General features: G+C 38.8%; 1 protein-coding gene across 1 annotated transcript in view; it reads left to right on the top strand.

The window, feature by feature from the left end:
- LOC109464113 (ryanodine receptor 3-like) overlaps positions 1 to 18,594 on the top strand; it is a 206,779-nt gene that overhangs the window by 36,258 nt on the left and 151,927 nt on the right. The window contains 13 exon segments of the mRNA XM_019761046.1: positions 530 to 693; positions 1,684 to 1,802; positions 2,693 to 2,757; positions 3,336 to 3,471; positions 4,555 to 4,769; positions 5,186 to 5,319; positions 5,837 to 6,075; positions 7,875 to 8,070; positions 9,050 to 9,260; positions 11,107 to 11,211; positions 13,623 to 13,726; positions 16,345 to 16,428; positions 18,100 to 18,259. Of these exon segments, the coding sequence (XP_019616605.1) occupies positions 530 to 693; positions 1,684 to 1,802; positions 2,693 to 2,757; positions 3,336 to 3,471; positions 4,555 to 4,769; positions 5,186 to 5,319; positions 5,837 to 6,075; positions 7,875 to 8,070; positions 9,050 to 9,260; positions 11,107 to 11,211; positions 13,623 to 13,726; positions 16,345 to 16,428; positions 18,100 to 18,259 (1,932 nt within the window).

The raw sequence follows: 18,594 nt of genomic DNA, 5'->3' as shown, positions 1-18,594 counted from the left end.
TAATCCACAGATTCTTTTTCAGTTGGAAATCTAACTCAATCCATATATATATTTTCTGACCAAATGAAAAGAAATTGTTCTCTGCGTTTCATTTATTTTCTTTAACGTTTTCGTGTAAAACTGTTGTGAAAATGAAGACCTATCTGTATCTGTATCTGTAAAGCCGGTATATCCGCCTTTCGGCATAACACACCAGCTAGACCTGAAAAATTTAATACAACTACCGTGCCGGCAAAACCAAGGTTATAGCTTTGTTGGTCTAAACAAGTCAACTGGTCCATCCTGTTAATAATAGGAAAAACGTACAATAATAGCACAAAGTTTCTACTATTGACAGGATGATCCTGTCAGTAGCCATTCCCTTAAGTTTACGATAGTGGTACATGTACTTTATCTTAAATTCTGTACAATACGTGTATACATGGACTTGTAGGATGATGTTTGATAATGTTTAACTTAGTTTAACAACTTTGAAATACTTCATACACAGTACACACAATCCAGTACTGTTTGTATCTATGTCTCACAGGCAGCTAGTGGGAAGAGGACTCAACTTGTGGCTACCAGGAGGGCCATTGTGTCCCTGGAGGGCCACATGGATGACAGCATGTCCCTGCAGAGGGCCCTGCCTGAGGAGGCACAGGCTGCCAGGATTGTCAGGAAGTCAACAAGCATCTTTGACAAGTTTACTATGTATGTATTCAACACCACACCAATCTTAAGTGCTTTCTTCATTTAAGACCACAAACAGTAAGGCATGGCATGGCGTATAAAGGGCTTCTGAAATGGTTTAACGTACCAACCAAACAAGGAACGTACGTAGTACTACGTAACTGTCCACCATTACAACGTACGAATTAAACCGGACTCTATACCTGGCCTTTGGGCCGGGCAAAAATCATTAACCTGACGTTGACCTGACACTTGCAGAAAATTTTACCTTACGCTTTGATGTTAGGCTGGAATGCCTTAACTAGCCACTACATGTAGGAGGCCCATTATGGAACTTGACCTTCATTTTTTGCTGTCACTATCTATCCACTAGATTTCAATAACAACCATCCACTGCTTCTTGAGTTATATTGTACACAAACAAAAACACAAAAAACACACTCCTTTGCAGCAACATAGGAGCATGACAGGATAACCATTTCCAAACTTGAACTTTGTTTCCATAACGGCTTCTCACCTACTAAATACCATTAAGTTCCATTCACAGCCATTTGAATTATTCTGAACACATACAATCAACAAATGCATAAAAAGCCCACGGCAGCACCGTTGGAAAAAGCTAGGTGGATCGTTTTTAACTTGACCACCATATCCATAACAGCTACTCACATACCAAATATCAATATCATTGACATACATACAGACCCAAACCACAGCCTTTCCAAGCCCAAACTGAAAACATACCCTTCAGATGAAGGCAATGATGAAATGACAAATGTAGAAATAAAATGCCAAAGGATAGGACATTCACATATGAAATGTTATGATGTCCAAATATAAAGATAATCATAACAATTATTATATATACTTTAGATATTTGTGTGTTGATTGTCTTAAGTCAAACTTAAAAGGGACTTTGTATATGCATTTAAGAGAAAAAGACAGTGTTCAAGTACAGTATATCATGATGTCTTGAGAACAGTTCTTGACAGTTTGTATTGGATGTTGCAGTGACCTGGCTTACCTGTCCGTCCTGTCCAAGGGGCAGAAGATGAAGCTGGAAGTGGACGCAATCATGGCTGTTATTGCCGATCTCATCAAGTACTTTGCTCAGCCAGCAGAAAATGAAAGTATGCAAGTATAAATGACACAGATATTAGACAAATACATGTAACTTATGGCATAGTTTGCAATGTGTGACATGATGTCTAATCTCATCTGTTGTCAAATCTTTCATTTTCTTTTGTTTCTTGAAGTTCGTGATTCTCGGTTAAATGGAATTCAGTCTGGCAAAAACATAAAGTATACACTTGACTTTTATCGTGTCCCTTATTATACTGCATGTGGTAGTCGCATTTACAATGTATACGTATTGCATTGTAGGTAGTTAGTACTAGTTACACCATGGAATGGGGTCAAAACCTGCCCCGGCATATGCCCTATTTCAGAGAATACTAGTAACATGTTCTAGCTATAGGGTGACCTGCGTTTTGACTGGTTTGTTTTGATTCCAGCGGTGTCCAACTTGTGTCACCATAAGCTTAGTATGTATCAAGTGGACTGACAACATTCTTTAAAAATGTCAAATAATGCTGAAAATATGTTGAAAAGTGGTTACCTGTTTACAGTAGTAAATGTTGCTAACATTGAGATTGGTTATACAATGTAATTAGAATATTTCAATTTTTTGTGAAAATAACATGTAATGCCCTATAAGATCTTAGGGTACAAAATTTATACAGAGTTAGCTGAACTCTAAAGAGGTGTTCAGAAAACCAGTCTGTATCATTTTTGCTGTATTTTTTTTTGGGAATGAACTGTCTAAAGTTATCTTTCCCTCCCTTGAAGGATACTTGTTGACAGAAAAGAAATGGAAAGAAGATCCTTTGGTATTTCCAAGGAGGTTTATATAGGGGCTCCTTCTAACTCCATGGTATTTCAGATATCTGGTCACATGGGGTGTGCACAAAATGTGGGTTTATCATCATTACAGATAATTTTGTGTATTCTTGTTTTGTAGCCCATGAAGAGAAGCAGTTGAAGTTGAAGACTGTGAGAAACCGTCAGGACTTGTTTCAGGAGGAGGTACATGTGTATATCATCATGAAATTGAAAGTTTTTGTCACAATATGTACAAACAATATTATGCTTCCATGGACAGGCTGCTTTTATTATGAATTTCTTATTTAGCAGATTTTCATAATCTTGTGTCATCTGTTTGTGTTAGCCAACCAGCGTAGACTCCTGTTGAAAAATGCATGAACAAAAGTGAAGAAAAGGTAGAATGCATGTACATTTGTATGGCAGTAGTGTTAAAAGACACAACATTCAACAACATCATTCTGTAGTAACATCTAGGAACCTTGCCTAGGTGCCATCCTACATTTGCAGTGGCTCCCATTCTCACAAGAATGTGGAGCAAGTACGGGAGCCCTGGTACACAAATAGGATGGCACCCAGGCTTAGAGAAAACAGCATGTTAGCAGAAAGTTCAGGTTGTACTGTTACAGTAGTATTGTAGAGAACTACTGTAGAATTCTAGAACTTTTGCAATACCAAACTTAAGGGACAATTTGTGAGTCATGTCTCCTACCATATGTATGTTTTTCAGTATTTTCATTTCATTTCAGTACTTCCTTCTCAATGATGTTTGAATTTTACAGGGCATGATAGAGATGGTGTGTAATGTCATTGACAAGCTGTCAGAGTTCAAGAGTGCTCGTTTATTTGCCCAAGTGGCTGGAGAGCAGGCAGGACTGGCTTATGAAGGAATTGTGGACTCTTTGTATCAATTACTGGGTAAGGCTGCACTAAGTCTTGTACTTGTTGGATATCTGGGAAGGGGATAGTCTATACTGTGATTTTGTGGTGAGAAAATGAGGCAGTTTTCATACCAAAACGCTTAAAGGGAAGTCTGCTTGCTAAGTGCCGGTCTACCTATTTACTGGCATACACCGAAATGCACAGGAATACACCGTAATATACATATAGGAGGCTTAAATACACCCTGCATTGATGAGTTAAAACCCCAAGTCGCTGTATTTTGATCATAAGATAACTTACTTGTGGCCCAGGGAACAAGAAATCACAATAATGAATCGGCGGAGGCGACCCGGTTTGTTTAACTTTAACGTTACGTAGTGTAACACAAATGTTTGTTTAGCATGATCACAGAAGAGAAGTGGAAATAAATGCACCGAAATAAAAAGTTCATCTATACTTTAACATAATTGCAGTTTTCTGTATTTTGACATGAGATGACTTGTACGCGGCCCAGAAAACAAGAAATCAATATGCATCTGCAACTATCGACGAAGGCGACAAAACCTGGCCAGTTGCCATGTTTGTTTACTTAGCGTATAGGTCATGTTATGGCTATTTAAGTGATTTCTTGTTCCCTGGGCCACAAATAAGTTATCTTATGGTCAAACTAGAAAGGCCGACATTTGCTTTGGAGCAAATGTAGTGATGGCTTCACCACATTTCATGACATGGCAGGGAAAGAAGGACAAATACAAGGGAAAACAATTCTTTACATTGATATAACTATACATGAACATGTATAGTTGTAACTTGTAAGCACCATACCCATCCCACTAGTTTGCCTAGACTTGTCTCCCAAATTATAGTCAAAGTGTGTATACTGAAGCTAAGGACTTATTTTTACGTGAGTCGAGTGTGGAAATACATGACTTGTAGTGTAAGGTGTCTTTTCCAATAGCACAACAATGGGGCCTGCCAGGGATTGGAACTCAGAAAATTTGGAGTCCAGGTCAACAACACCTTGCCAGCTTACATTTGTAATAATGCCACTATGATATTGAGACCTTTGTAACATGTTACTGCAGTATGTTGATCATGTTTGTGTTTGATTATCTTCAGCTTGCATGATCCGGGGAAACAGGAGCAACTGTACCAAGTTTGCTAAGTCCTTGGGCTGGTTGGTGAGCAAGCTGGAAAGTCAATCTGCCTCCACTGGTATTCTGGATGTGCTACATTGTGTGCTAATTGAGAGTCCTGATGCTCTGAACATGGTCAAAGAACAGCACATCAAAGTCATCATCTCTCTCATTGAGAAGCATGGTAGAAATCACAAGGTGAGTCCAACAAGCCTTTTTACTGTACATGGTTATAACGTTAGCCTACATGTATATACATTTATATATATGTACATGTTCTACTATCTTAGAAAAATAGGCAAAGTGCAATTTGAAAAGAAAACTCAACTCCATGTTTGGTACATTGTATTATAAACCTCTGTCCTGTATTTTAAGTACATGTAGTTCATTTGCCTGAATCCCCTTTCCTCCTCTTTTTCAGGTTAATTTTTTCCATGTTTTATTTCAAAATACATCTCATTGGTAATATTGTTGACTTTTTTATGGCATACAAGAGATTAAAACATAGATAAACATATTTTTGGTGTCAATTAGATAAGATCCAGACCTGAGAACTTGGAATTGTGTGTTGACTATGATATGATATAATATGATGATCCATGTTGCCCATGTAGGTTCTGGATGTGTTGTGTTCCCTGTGTGTGTGCAATGGAGTGGCTGTCAGGTCCAACCAGAACCTGATTGTGGACAACCTGCTGCCCAGCAGGGATATCCTGTTGCAAACCAAACTGCTCGATCACGTCACCAGGTAAAACAACAATAATTCAAGGCATGAATGTATACTTAATAATGATACAAGCAACCAGTATACATTTATGGGGTACAAGTTCTTGTAAGGTGGCCAATACTTGTCCCTGCAAATTGCCTTTGCCTCGTCCCTTTGATTTTAAAAGCTCATACATGTAATGTACATGCTGTCAGGAATTCCAAAAATCTTACAGCCTAGGTACATGTAACTTGTGTCAATTTCTGGGGCAGAAATCAAAGGGTTCAAATCCAGCTGAAACGTGAAGCTTTTCAGACTGCTTTTAGGTTTGGACGTAGAAAGTTATATTCATGCAACATCAATATCCTTTGCCAAATCATCACCATGTCTTGACATGTTTTAGAATAATGTTTAACCAAACAGTCTACATTTTTTAGTTCTTAATAACATAATCTGCAGGTCTTGATGTCATAATTGCGGTACTTTCAGGCAGGGCTTGTTAATTGTCTTATCATTCCATAATTATGACCATGAATTGCCAACATACTATTTTCTGCAGCATACGGCCCAACCTGTATGTAGGGCTGGCAGACGGAGGAGTACATTACACCAAGTGGTACTATGAGCTGGTTGTAGAGGAGGTACAGCAGAACACCTCCATCCCTGCACACCTGAGGGTCGGCTGGGCCAACTCCAGTGGTTTCTCCCCATACCCTGGTGGTGGTGAGGGTTGGGGGAGTAACGGTGTGGGAGATGACTTCCATTCTTATGGTTTTGATGGGATGCATCTGTGGACAGGTATGCCCTGGTTCTGTCACTTAACTCTCTCTAACGTCAGATGTTTGGATCCACCTGTGTATTTGACCCTCTACTCATCACGGCTAAACTTAAACACTACATGACATCAGCAACACTGACATTATTATTATGTTCCTGAAAATTGTCAAATGTAATAGACATTCATTCACACACACACACACACACACACACACACACACACACACACACACACACAGACAGGCCAAAAACAATACCTCCATTTTTCATGGAGGTACATGTAACAAAGTCACGCTTCCGGAGATTCACTGCACACTTACCTAGACTCAGATTTAAACTCTGACCCGGAACCTTATGCATGGTGATGACCACCTGTAAATGGCTGACATTTACAATCCTGCTCATTAGCAAAATTTTTATGCAAAATATTCACATGGCCCCTACCTAGTAACATGCAACACACTGGTGAAATCCTTATCATTTGGCATGGACAAGTTTAGCCTGGTGTCCAGCCTTGTTAGCTTTAGTCCGGGGAGCAGATCTTGGGGAGTGGACTAAAGTTAGCAAGGCTGGACATCAGGCTAGGACAAGGTATGATATTGTTAGAGACTAATTTTCAGGTTTCATACACAGGAAGAGTTTCATGGCCTCATATCTTTGCCAAGTCATGTTTACCGCTCAAACTGACTAATTATTACATTTTTTTACAGTGATTAAACAATTATAAAAACCTCATTTGCATTAATTATATCAGTTGATCATATTCTCCACACAATGACAATCTTATCTTAAGAAATAAGGCTATTATAATTCTAGCATTTCCTCATAGATAACGCAAACGAGGTCCTGATTTTCATAAATTATGTTTAGCTAAAATAATGATGTTCACCTTCACTGAACTTCCAAATACAAATAATATTAATATGGCAAGTACTGAATTCCGAGCAGTTTCGACTATAAAATTGTAGCAATTTCTCATTAATTATGCAAATTAGGTCTTCACTCACATATTCAATATCTGCCAATGTTCCTGTCATTCTCATTTACATATGTCACAACTGTTTATAGCCCTATTATCGAACATAGCAGATTAGTAAAATTTCCTCATTCATTGTGCAAATTAGGTCCTGATTTGTATAATTGTAATATAATTATCATGTCATGCATCACTTCAGCTACCTACATACTAAAAATCATGATGATCAACCGGTTCTTTAGTTTCCTCTCTTGACTATTTTTAAAGAAACTGTTTTGCAGTTCCATAACAAGCTGCTAGGGGGCCTAAACTCACGTGACTTCTTCCAGAGCACTAGAGGTACCTGCATGTACCATCCAAAATTCGTGACCCTAGCATGTTCAGAACTCGAAATATCAAAACCGGAAGTTCCACTGCAGTACCGAGGGAAGCCACTTGGGGGCCCAAAGTCTCATCATTTCCAGTTTTTCTTCAAACCCAACCAACGCACCAAGTATGAAGTCAATCCAACCAGCTGTTCTTGAAATTTCTTGTTGAGTATCAGACAGAATGAAAATATGAACATGTCTTGGAGGTAATTATAATAAATGTAAAGGGTTGATCAGCTGACATATGGTCACCATATACACCAAGGAAAAGGTAGCGATTCATGCCAACAGGTGGTCAATTATTCTAATGATCTACTACAAGTACGTGTTGATTGGCCAATAATACATTGTGTATTAGGGCATCTTAACAAGTATAAAAAAAGTCAAATGGGGGATCCTAGGCCTTATTGGTTTATACCATGATGTCCATTGTTTCCTTTTGACCCTGCTAACTTCCATGTACATGTGTGTTACAGCTGGACGTGCCAGGAGGGTTCAGTCCTACGACCCCCACATGTTGACAAAGGGGGACATTGTCAGCTGCTGCCTGGACCTCACAGTACCCTGTATTTCATTCCGTATGAATGGAAACCCAGTGCAGGGCATGTTTGAGCATTTCAACTCCTCCCCTGGTCTCTTCTTCCCAGTGATTAGTTGCTCTACAAAAGTAGTGTATGTCAATCTCACTTTCTTACTATTTACACGTACAAATGTATTATTTTTCTGTAGGAAAAAGTGTTTACAACTAGTTATACCAAAATTTGCTCAGGAGTAAATACAGCATATTGTAACAGTTATGATTGGTGTACATTGTAGTTATGGTAATCTGTAAGTGACCATTTGGAGAGACTTGTTATGGAGAGATATGCATATATTAGCAAGTTAGGTACACATGTAGGCCCTGATTGGCTAGTGAGAGTAACCAATCAGGTGAAGGACTATTGGTAGCATAGTTTAGCTTGGAAGTGACAATCGCTCGAACTGACTAACAGAGCGATTGTCACTTCCAAGCTAAACTATGCTAACAATAGTCCTTCACCTGATTGGTTCTCTAGGTAATTAGGGTCTCTTGAGTGTTTCTTTAGTAGAAAACCAACATTGGAAATTATGTCAGTACCACTGTCATCTGCACATCTGCATTTTCCCGTGGGTATCATTTGGGCTTTCTGTTGAAACATGGACTGGATTGCTTCAGATACATTTGTACAGCCCTTGTCAGTTGACATGAGAAGTAAACACAATTGCAATAACTTTACTGTCAAAAGAAAGCTGAAATATCATAAAATTTGATTTTTTTTCTGAAATAAAATTCACAACTTATGAAGAGAGCAAATTACAAAATTTATGTGTATGAAGTTAGGGCACACTGTCTACTGTATCTCATTTGTGAAGGTACATTCACAAGAACGTCTCACAGTGTTTGCCACTTGTGGAGTGTGAAGGGCTTATGAACAATATGAATGCATTTCTTATCCAAGTATGCATGTTCTTTACATGAACATTTGTTTTCAAAATTCAATCATCAATACATGACTAGTAACTAGCGAGGAATGGTAACGTTACATGTGATTGGCTTGGAAAAGATGGTATCATACATGATGTATACAAGAGACAGATTCATTTTACAAAAGTCATTTTTCTCTTATTTTAGTGTCCGTTTCCTGTTTGGATCACCACACGGCGACTTACAGTACCTTCCTCCGGAGGGCTACGCTCCGATATATGAACTTCTGCTCCCTAATGAACCACTGGTAGTAGAACCCCTCTTCCACTTTGCAGGGGTGGATGAAGGATACATCCATGGCTCCAAAGGCCTGGAGAAGTATGAACCACTCGTGCCTAACCCTGTCAACACTACACATGTGAGTAACCGTAAGATTGGATTTCTCTCATACATGTACATATATAGGGGTAGATGAAAAGGTTGGGATTATCAGCTATTATCTAACACTTGGGATGAGTGAGGAGTTACAATGAATTTTATTACCCAAAAAGGTTGAAATAATTAAAGCCAAACCTGTTTAAGACGACCACCCATGCAGGGGACCAAAGGAAAGCAGCTGTCTGGGACAGGGAACCTTGAAGAGGGTCGACTCATGCACAACATGACTGAGACACAATAATTTCAAGCCGAGGCGTCTTGATGTCAAATACTGTAAATATGTGTATCTTTAGACTTACGGGACCTTAGTTTGTGGTATCAGGCAAATGAAAAATTCATTATGTTGTAAAATTCACATTCAATTGATCAAATGCAATTAATTTTCAGAGTGCTGTTTTGTATAGCATTAAAAAATAGGTGTTTAAGTGCTTTGACAGACAACTGTCCGGATCCCTTTAATCACCAGCTTGCGAAAGTATGGATGATGTACAGCTTCCAGGGATGCTGGCGTTTGGACTGATGTTTGGACTCACCATAAGCTTGGAGAAAACATGTCTGTGCACAATGGGTTAGCACTCACCCTGCTATCATCATGGACAATGTACATGTAGTCTTAAAAACTGTTAGTTTTTGTCTGCGTTTTGAAGTTTGTGGCAATGTTGAAGTTTTGTAAGATCCATCTGATTCAAGAGTTTTTTTGATACTCCTTGGACATACAGAATAGTGATGTTGACCTTGTTTTTGTTGGTCAGTGGTTTGCACTTCTGGGTTTTCTTAGGTCCGAAGGTTTGAGAGCTTTGTTGAAGGTCCAGTTTTGGTAGCCACACTTAGCCAGGGCACCTTGGAGGTGTATATGTTCGTCTGTTTTGGCTTTGTCAGTGATGATGTTGTCTGCCAGATGGAATACAGTTTTAATCACTTCTAGTTTGTGTTCCGAAGGGTGGTGGAAATTGAAGGCCAGGTATTGATCAGGTATTGGGTTGGTTTCCTGTATACTTCAAACGATAGTTGCCATCTTTCTCTTACTACTATAGTTTTGGTGTCAAGGAAAGGGATTATTTGTCATGACTTGCCTGCTGTGTGAACTTGATGTTGTCATCTATCTGGTTGATGTGAGCAAATGAAATCAACAGCTACATATGTATGTACCCTCTTTTTCAACCTGCACCAAATGTTGTCTACATATCAAAACCAGTTGGCTGGGGGGAATGTCATTGAAAGTGCTGCATGAGCGCTTTGTTTTCAAACTTCTCCATGTACAAGTTTACAACAATGAGTGAAACTGGTATTCCCATAGCACAACTGTGAAGTTGTTGGAAGAACTGTCCTTTGTAGGTGTAGTATGTGCATCCAGCTAGGCAAAGTTCTAGTACACATGTAGTTCACATATATCAACGGATAGGTTGGTTAATGTGCATCTGCCCTTGTCTGCATGAAGAATCAATATGTTTTGATTGGTGATCAAATCTTTGAGAGAGGTTTGTTCTTCCTGTGTGACGTTACTAGTAGGGTGTTTGGAGACTTTCAGGGTGGTAGCTAAATGTACTTTGGTGTGCAAGGGTTCAGCTTGTCTCTGAGATAAACTGGCCCAATGAATTCTGACTCTGTTTCTTTTACAATGTTGATACTAGGAATCTTGTTGGGTGTTACTGCAAAATTTAGTTAATAGTTCTTGCTTATAAACCTGCATTTCTGCACAAGTTCTCTAGTGTTACTGACACCTCTAACCTTCACCGATGAAACAGAACTTTACCCATGTGTCTAAGGTATGCCTTTTGAAGAATAAGAAAAGAGCATTGCTCAATACTCTATCTGTTTTTCCACAGATCACTCTGCCTGGCTTTGTGGAGTCTGTACGGGAAAAATTGACTGAGAACCTTCACGACCTCTGGTGCATGAAGAAGATTGAGGCTGGTTGGAGTTATGGCATAGTAAGTAAATGTTCATGACTCTGCCTTCTTGTGTGAATTTTACTCACATGTCTCATGAATGTATTTATTACTTTATATAAAGTGGGCATAAAACAAATGGAGACAACATTGAAGGGCCATAGCAATATTTGGATTTTATTCACAATGTCTCTGATTTTTCCTCAGAGTCTTATATACTTGGTCAAATATAATACAGTATCAAATTTTGGCGACGCCTCAGGGGGGAGCCTAATGGTACAGTATTGTGTGCAGTTTGCAAGAATTCTAAGAATTGTACAAGAATTTTATCCACAGGCATGGAATGTCCACAGAAATGTCTCACATTTCTGGGATTTTGCTAACACACATCTATACCGACATTACTAGTAGTGAAATTCCAGGAAACCCTTGGGACATTGACTATGTGGAAATTGTACAGATTCCCAACTGAGCAGACACATTCACTCACATGCAGCTCTGGCTCCCATTATGTTCATAGAGTTTTCTGAGAACGTTTTTAGCATAGAATGTTTCCCCCATGTATCATCGGCAGTCAACTGGTAGATCTACTTGTATATCTTTCTCTCCTTTTATAATATATCTCTTGTACGTCAGATATTGACGTTGGTAGGTTGTTAATGTTAGGTGTGTACATCAGATATTGACGTTGGTAGGTTGTTAACGTTAGGTGTGTACATCAGATATTGACATTGATAGGTTGTTAACGTTAGTTAGGTAAGCATAACCAAATCCTTTGACTAGACCAATTTTGTTATAAGGACTGAGTGTAGAACTCCTAGGTAATAATTCCCAATGGCAAATTATTTCCTGTACATTTCATAGTCATTTTGAACAGACCTAAGTTTCCCCTAAAATTTTAAAATCATATATGTCACAACACATTTTCTGCCACAGTTCCAACACAAGAGGGAGATTTTGACTTCTGTAAGATCGACCAGTCCAACCAGCACTATGCATATACTTGGTTTAAATATTTATGATAACTCATTTGCATAATTTGCATTTTATTATGTACAACTCTGTCTCAGCTACCTACACACCAAATATGATGAAAATACGTTGTTCCTATCTGGACTTACTGGCTTTTAAAGATTTCGCCAGAAAGTCCCCTGCATTTCCAGAACAAGATGCTAGGGGCACCAAACTTACACCAGTTATTCCTGACAGGAAAAGCTATCTGTCACCAAAAATCAAGACCATAGCATGTTCAGAACAAAAGATCCAAAAACCGGAAGTTCTGCTGCAGTACCAAGGTCATACACCAGAAGGCCCATATTTGACCTTGACTTTCGTCTTCCTAAGACTTATCAGCATACCAAATATCATCACAATCCATAAAGGCGTTATGAAGTTCTGCTGACTACAAAGTTGCTGACACACACACACACAGACACACGCACACACACACACAGACAGACACGCCAAAAACAATACCTCCATTTTTCATGGAGGTAATCAAGGACGTTGTATCTAGAATGTCAAATTTAGTGTTGTTCTGTAGATCTGTTGTGACAATACTGGTGTCACTTATGGGGCAGCCTGTGTACTGGGGAAGGAATGTTGGTTTGTAGGTTGAGCGCTTGCGTTAGACGACTATATGTTCATGGTGACAGGTACATGTATCTCTTACACGTGACATTGGTACTTAGCACTGTGTATATAGCATTCTACTACTGTATTGAATGTGGAAACCGAAGGAAGGTGAGTACTTTCCTTAGATGGTTCAGGCCCATATGTGTGATCATTTGTATCAGTGTACAGATTGATGGAAAATGTATGTGAAAAATAATTAGGATTTGGGCTGATCTATGTGTGTATGCTTCACTCAAACAACTTCAACTTGAATATTGTACATTGCTGTATGGCCGCAAAGCATATCGAAAAAACACATGATATTCATTTGCTTGTTGTCAGACAACGTCTCTCTGTTATGTTATGTACTTCACGCGAATGTTGGCAATTAAGATGATTCTCGAGTCAATAGATGTCACTAGCATGCCTCTAGCCTTTTAGGAAAATTTCATCTAGTGGCAGATGGAAAATTCTTTTCCATGTTTCTCCATGTTTGTATTTTGTGAAACAACAATTAAGTATACAGCCAGATGTGCAACCTTGACAGCTAGACTAAACCATGGTTTCAAGTTCAGGATTGTAGATGGCAAACTTACCTAGTACTTTGTATTTTCTTGACACGTTGTTTCCATACTGTCCTTCATACTTTTTTTTTAATTTCAGTGGTATTTGTTTTTAGTGGTATTACTCCTGGAACAATGACAATGCCATCATGATGTTATTCTTGAAAATGTTGTCCTGAACACTAGTGTACGCGAGTTTCCCAAAGTGCAGTAAAAAGGGAATGTTTCACATTTGTCCTTCCTTTGGTCCTTGATGTGCTGATTCTGTATCATTAGGCTGAGGATGAGGAGAAGAAGCAAGAGCCAAGACTTATTGACTTCAGCAAGCTTCACCATGATGAGAGGACAGCTCAAACTAATTTTATACTGGAAAGCCTCAAGTAAGTCGTACCATTTCCACCATAAAATAACATCTTGATTTGTTCCACCAGAAACTAGATGAGGGAAATAAGCTGGAGCCACTTCTGATCATCTTTTCCAAGTTGCCCCACGATGAGAAGTACTCCCAAACCCACCTGACTCAGGAGACTCTCAAGTAAATGGTGTTTTTCCATGTTTTCAGCCTGCTGCTGCTGCTGACACCCCATGGCTTTCTCCCTGGCTTTGCTTCAGCAGAGTGAACTATTTGCCTTGAAGAGTGTTGTTCTTTAGCCAGCAGTTCCCTTAACTGCAAAATAGCTTTTTTTAATGTTCCATTACTTGTTCTTGCTGAGTGGTAATTGGGTTTTACTTCTTTGAGCTTATAATATTGGCTTATATGAATTTATCTGCATACTGATAGAATTGTATGACTAAATACCTCAACCGACCTCAACTGGCCTCAACCGACCTCAACCGACCGCTTCCTGGTCTAATAGTGTACATGGGTTATCAACCTTTCTTAACGCTATAGATACATTCAATTTGTCTATGTAATTACCAGGGGGTGCCTTAACATTAGATGCTTTTTCATGTGCTCAAACTCACGGCGCTCTATCACTAGTTGTCAGAGAGTGGTCAGGTTTTGATGAATGAATTTTGAGAACATTGATGTAAACATGGATATTAAGAAATTCATTCATACTATTCATGAGCCCAGCATTACAAGCGACAAACTCTGTGAGACGTTTTCGTTAAAGTTTGTAAATGTATTTTGAACTTTTAATGATACCATTGCATTGAAAGATGGAATACATTTGTAACTGTAACAACTAGTAGGAAGAAAAGGACCGTTTTCAACTGTTCAGTGCAAAATATATTAAGCATTTTGCAGTAGATTCTGAATTTTTATTTGTTTTGGCAAATCAGAAAAAAATGAAGCGGGCGAATCCGTTAATCTGTAATCCATAGGTGTGGCCTAAGAAATCAGAAAAAAACGAAGCGGGCGAATCCGTTAATCTGTAATCCATAGGTGTGGCCTAAGAATAGTGATAATGATATTTTAGGTTTCTTTGGACAGTAAAATTGCAATTGTGTGTACTTCTCGTCTCACGAGAGGAGAGTAGTATCTAACACAATCAGTCCGTGTTTCCACTGAAAACCCGGCTCACGCAATCAATGCTGTCCCAGGGGAATCATGGGAGATGCAGATGAGAGAGGTGTTGACGTTGTTTTTCATGGATCAGTGTTCTACAAAACAAACAGTCAGAGACCAACATATTTACTGTTTTGTAAAGCTTTATTCCTTGTGTATGTGGCAGTTGTGTAAAATCTTAGTACAGGTCATTTATTTCAAGGCACAAGTCACCGCAATGCAGTGACCCTCTTTCAAGCGCCATTGTTATTATAACATTGTTATTGTTATGAGAACTCGTTGTACTTTAATTTGCAGATCAGTAAAAAATCCGCCCGAGGTTAGGGCACCCCCCGTTATAAGTAGGAAAAACACAGTAACTCCAATTTTTTTGTGGCGCACCGTGCGCTCCACGGAATAGGACCACCATCTTGTTTGCTTACGTCGTGCTGCCGGAACGTATCGCACGGTAAATTTGTAGTCAAAATAAGCAGGTAGCAAGTAAAAAGCTTGCTAATTTGTATATCATAGAAATTTCTTTTAACATGTTTCTGGATTTATTTGGATATTTTGCGTGGTGTATCACTCCCTAATACTTAAACATTTTAACTCCACTTATGAGCTATTTGAAGCTATAGCAGCTGTCTGGAAGGGAAGAGTGGCCCTGGTCCGGGGTAGTCACCCGACATGATGATGATGATGATGATAAGTTATTATAAGTTTAAAAAAACTTGCAAATACTTAGGAGTTACTGTATGATATCTATTCATAATCACATAGACAATGTATCCAGCCTGGGTGTTAAAAAGGGTTCATCACCCATATACACTGCATATTAGGCTCGGGTAAGGTTGGTTGAGGTATTTAGACAGACCGCTGAATGTCTTTTGGTAAAACTTACCACAGCTAGTTTTTAAAAATGAACTTAGTAAACTTTCTTAGACTTAAAAGTAGAATTAAAGTAAACTTTCTTAGACTTAAAAGTAGAATTAAAGTGCCCATAACACCAAAATACAACCGTATCTGATTGTGGTTGCCATAAATAGTATTACCTGGCTATATTACATTTTTAATTAGACATGATTTTCTTGTAACATTCAAGTTTTCAATGCCCCACCTTGGAAAAAGCACAGAAATGCAAAGTAATGCGTTGAGATGCAAAAATTTGCTGAGGTGGCTGATGATTGAGAAGCTTGTCAGATCATCTGCAAAAATGCACCTTTGGAAGGCTGTACAAATTTAGTTTCTTGGTCATTATGATAAAATTTCAAGCTACTACATATATGGTATGTTACATTTGTACATTCCTTATTCATATGTGTCTTACCTACTTTTTTCCGTGTCATGAGGTCTTTATAATTGAAGTGCTCAATAGAAGATTTGTGCTTTTTAAGTTTTTCATTAAGTTTTTAAAAAATTTTTTCATTAAGGTTGGGAATGATTGGATGTCTAAATGCATGTAGACTCACAGTTCAGATTGCTTAGTGCTATCTTTGTTCCACATAGGGCCATTGTTTCTCTTGGCTACCATATTGGCGTAGCTGACATCGAAGCTGCCAAGAAGGTCAAGAAACTCAGACTGCCAAAGAAGTAAGTATACATATTGTGTTTTTGATTCCATTGTATCGTCTGTTGACAGCATGAATGATTTAGGGGTTATTGTACAGCCAGACTTACAGTGGGACAGCCACATAGTGAAAATGGTTGCCAAGACGAATTCCATGATTGGCTTCATCAAACGGACTGTTGGTTTCAATGCTAACACTGATGTTAAGAAAGCTCTATACACCACACTGGTCAGAAGCATTCTTGACTATTGCTCCCCATTGTGGTCGCCACATTCTCGTAAATTTATGTCTCTAATTGAAGGGGTTCAACGCCGGGCAACCATATTCATTCTGGGCCCTCAGGCTAGTCACCTTACCTACAAGGAAAGGCTAGCAACAACAGGGCTGTTGCCACTTACATGTAGGCGTGAGGTATGCGATATAATGTTATTTGTCAAATCAAGAGCAATCATAGAGAAATATATCACACTTCCCACCAGACCCACGAGGAGTCTTAGGTCGTACATGCTTACACCTGTCAGATCTAAGACGTCAGCGTTCAGTCACTCCTACATTCCCAGACTTGTAACTATCTGGAATAAGTTAGGTTCTGACCTTCGTGGTACTGGTGTGCGAGCCGCTCATCAGTCTGATATCATAGCATTTAAACATAAACTGGCAAAAGTAGCCTACAACAGATTCAACACTCAATACAGTCTTGATCTGCCATGTACCTGGACCACTTCGTGTGGATGTAGCTCTTGTATTGCCTCAAGACCTCACTAGATATCGTTCCGATATGGTTATCTCTTCCATTCATTGTTGTTACCTTGATTATGTTTATATGATATTTTGTGCCCTACTTGTATTATTGATTGTTGACTGTGTAATGTACATTCTTGTTGTTTTTGTATGTGGGAGGGCAACTAGCAAAGGTGCTTCGCACCTGTTTTGCCCTCCCTTTCACTTTGTGAAAAATTTAAATAAACAAATAAACAAATAAACAAATAAATGTTCTATCATGAAAGTTCATCTGTGTTGGTAGTTACAATGTCATGTAAGTTACAACTTTCGATCCAACACAAAAAGTTCTCTCACCTAGAGCTTTACTTTAAACCAGTCACTCTGGTCTTCCTCAGTAGACTGACCCAGTGAAGCTTGTCATGTGGCTTCTTTGAAGTGTGACGTCAACACTGGGTCAAAGGTATCTATTCTGGTAGACGATGTTGGCCCTGTCGCAGTTACATGTAAGTGAAGACTAACAAGACTATTTCCTGAGAGGGGTGAAGGAGGCTATTTACATCAGGACCCATCACCCTTCACTTAACTGTGACGGGGTCGACATTGTCTACCAGATACCTTTGACTCAGTGTTGATGTCACACTTCAAAGAAGCCATGTGACAAGCCTCACTGGGTCAGTCTACTGACAGAGGAAGACCAGAGTGACTGGTTGAAAGCTCTAGGTGAGAGAACTTTTTGTGTTGGATCGAAAGTTTTAACTTTACACATTGTCAAGTACATGTAAGTGCATGTTGTTGCTATTGTTTGTAAAGCTTATTGCTACATGTACATGACTGTATGGTTAGCCCCAGTCATACTAGTTATAGTTAAGAAAATACTGTTTGTTTAAAAAGCAGTGAACAATTCATGTACATGTATATTATCTGAGTTAAATGTATGGATTGTACAAGTAACAGTTAAATTTTTTTCAAGCTACATGATGGCTAATGGGTACAAACCTGCTCCGGTGGACACCTCCAAAATCTCCCTGACTAACAAGCTTAAGGAACTGGTAGAGCAACTGGCAGAGAATACTCATAACATCTGGGCAAGGGACAGAGTCCGTGATAAGTGGACCCATGGCCTTGTTGAAGTTAGTGTTTTTTTCTTCATACCTTTTGGAGAAGTAGTGGGAGATTAGAGCTCTGTAGTCTGTAATGCTGTATTTCATTTACTTTTTTTACTTTTTATTTAGGGTGTATAAAATAATTATATTGTCCTTGATGGGTTTGTGGCAAGCTGCATGCAAATAACCTGTTTAGCTGTCAGTTTGGGCAATATTGTAACAGTTCTATAACAGTTACTGTGAATTCTGTTATTCAGCTATATCCATACTGCCATACAATTGGTGCTGTCTGGGTCCATGTAGTTATGTCTTTAAAATTACTGTGCATTGTATAATGTCAGTGTTGAATTAACATGATAGAA

This window comes from Branchiostoma belcheri, unplaced genomic scaffold (genome assembly GCF_001625305.1).
Source record: "Branchiostoma belcheri isolate BF01 breed outbred unplaced genomic scaffold, Haploidv18h27 scaffold132, whole genome shotgun sequence".
In the NCBI taxonomy this organism is placed as follows: Eukaryota; Metazoa; Chordata; class Leptocardii; order Amphioxiformes; family Branchiostomatidae; genus Branchiostoma; species Branchiostoma belcheri.
Note: the sequence above shows the minus strand (reverse complement) of the source record. Positions and strands in the feature narration are given on the sequence as shown.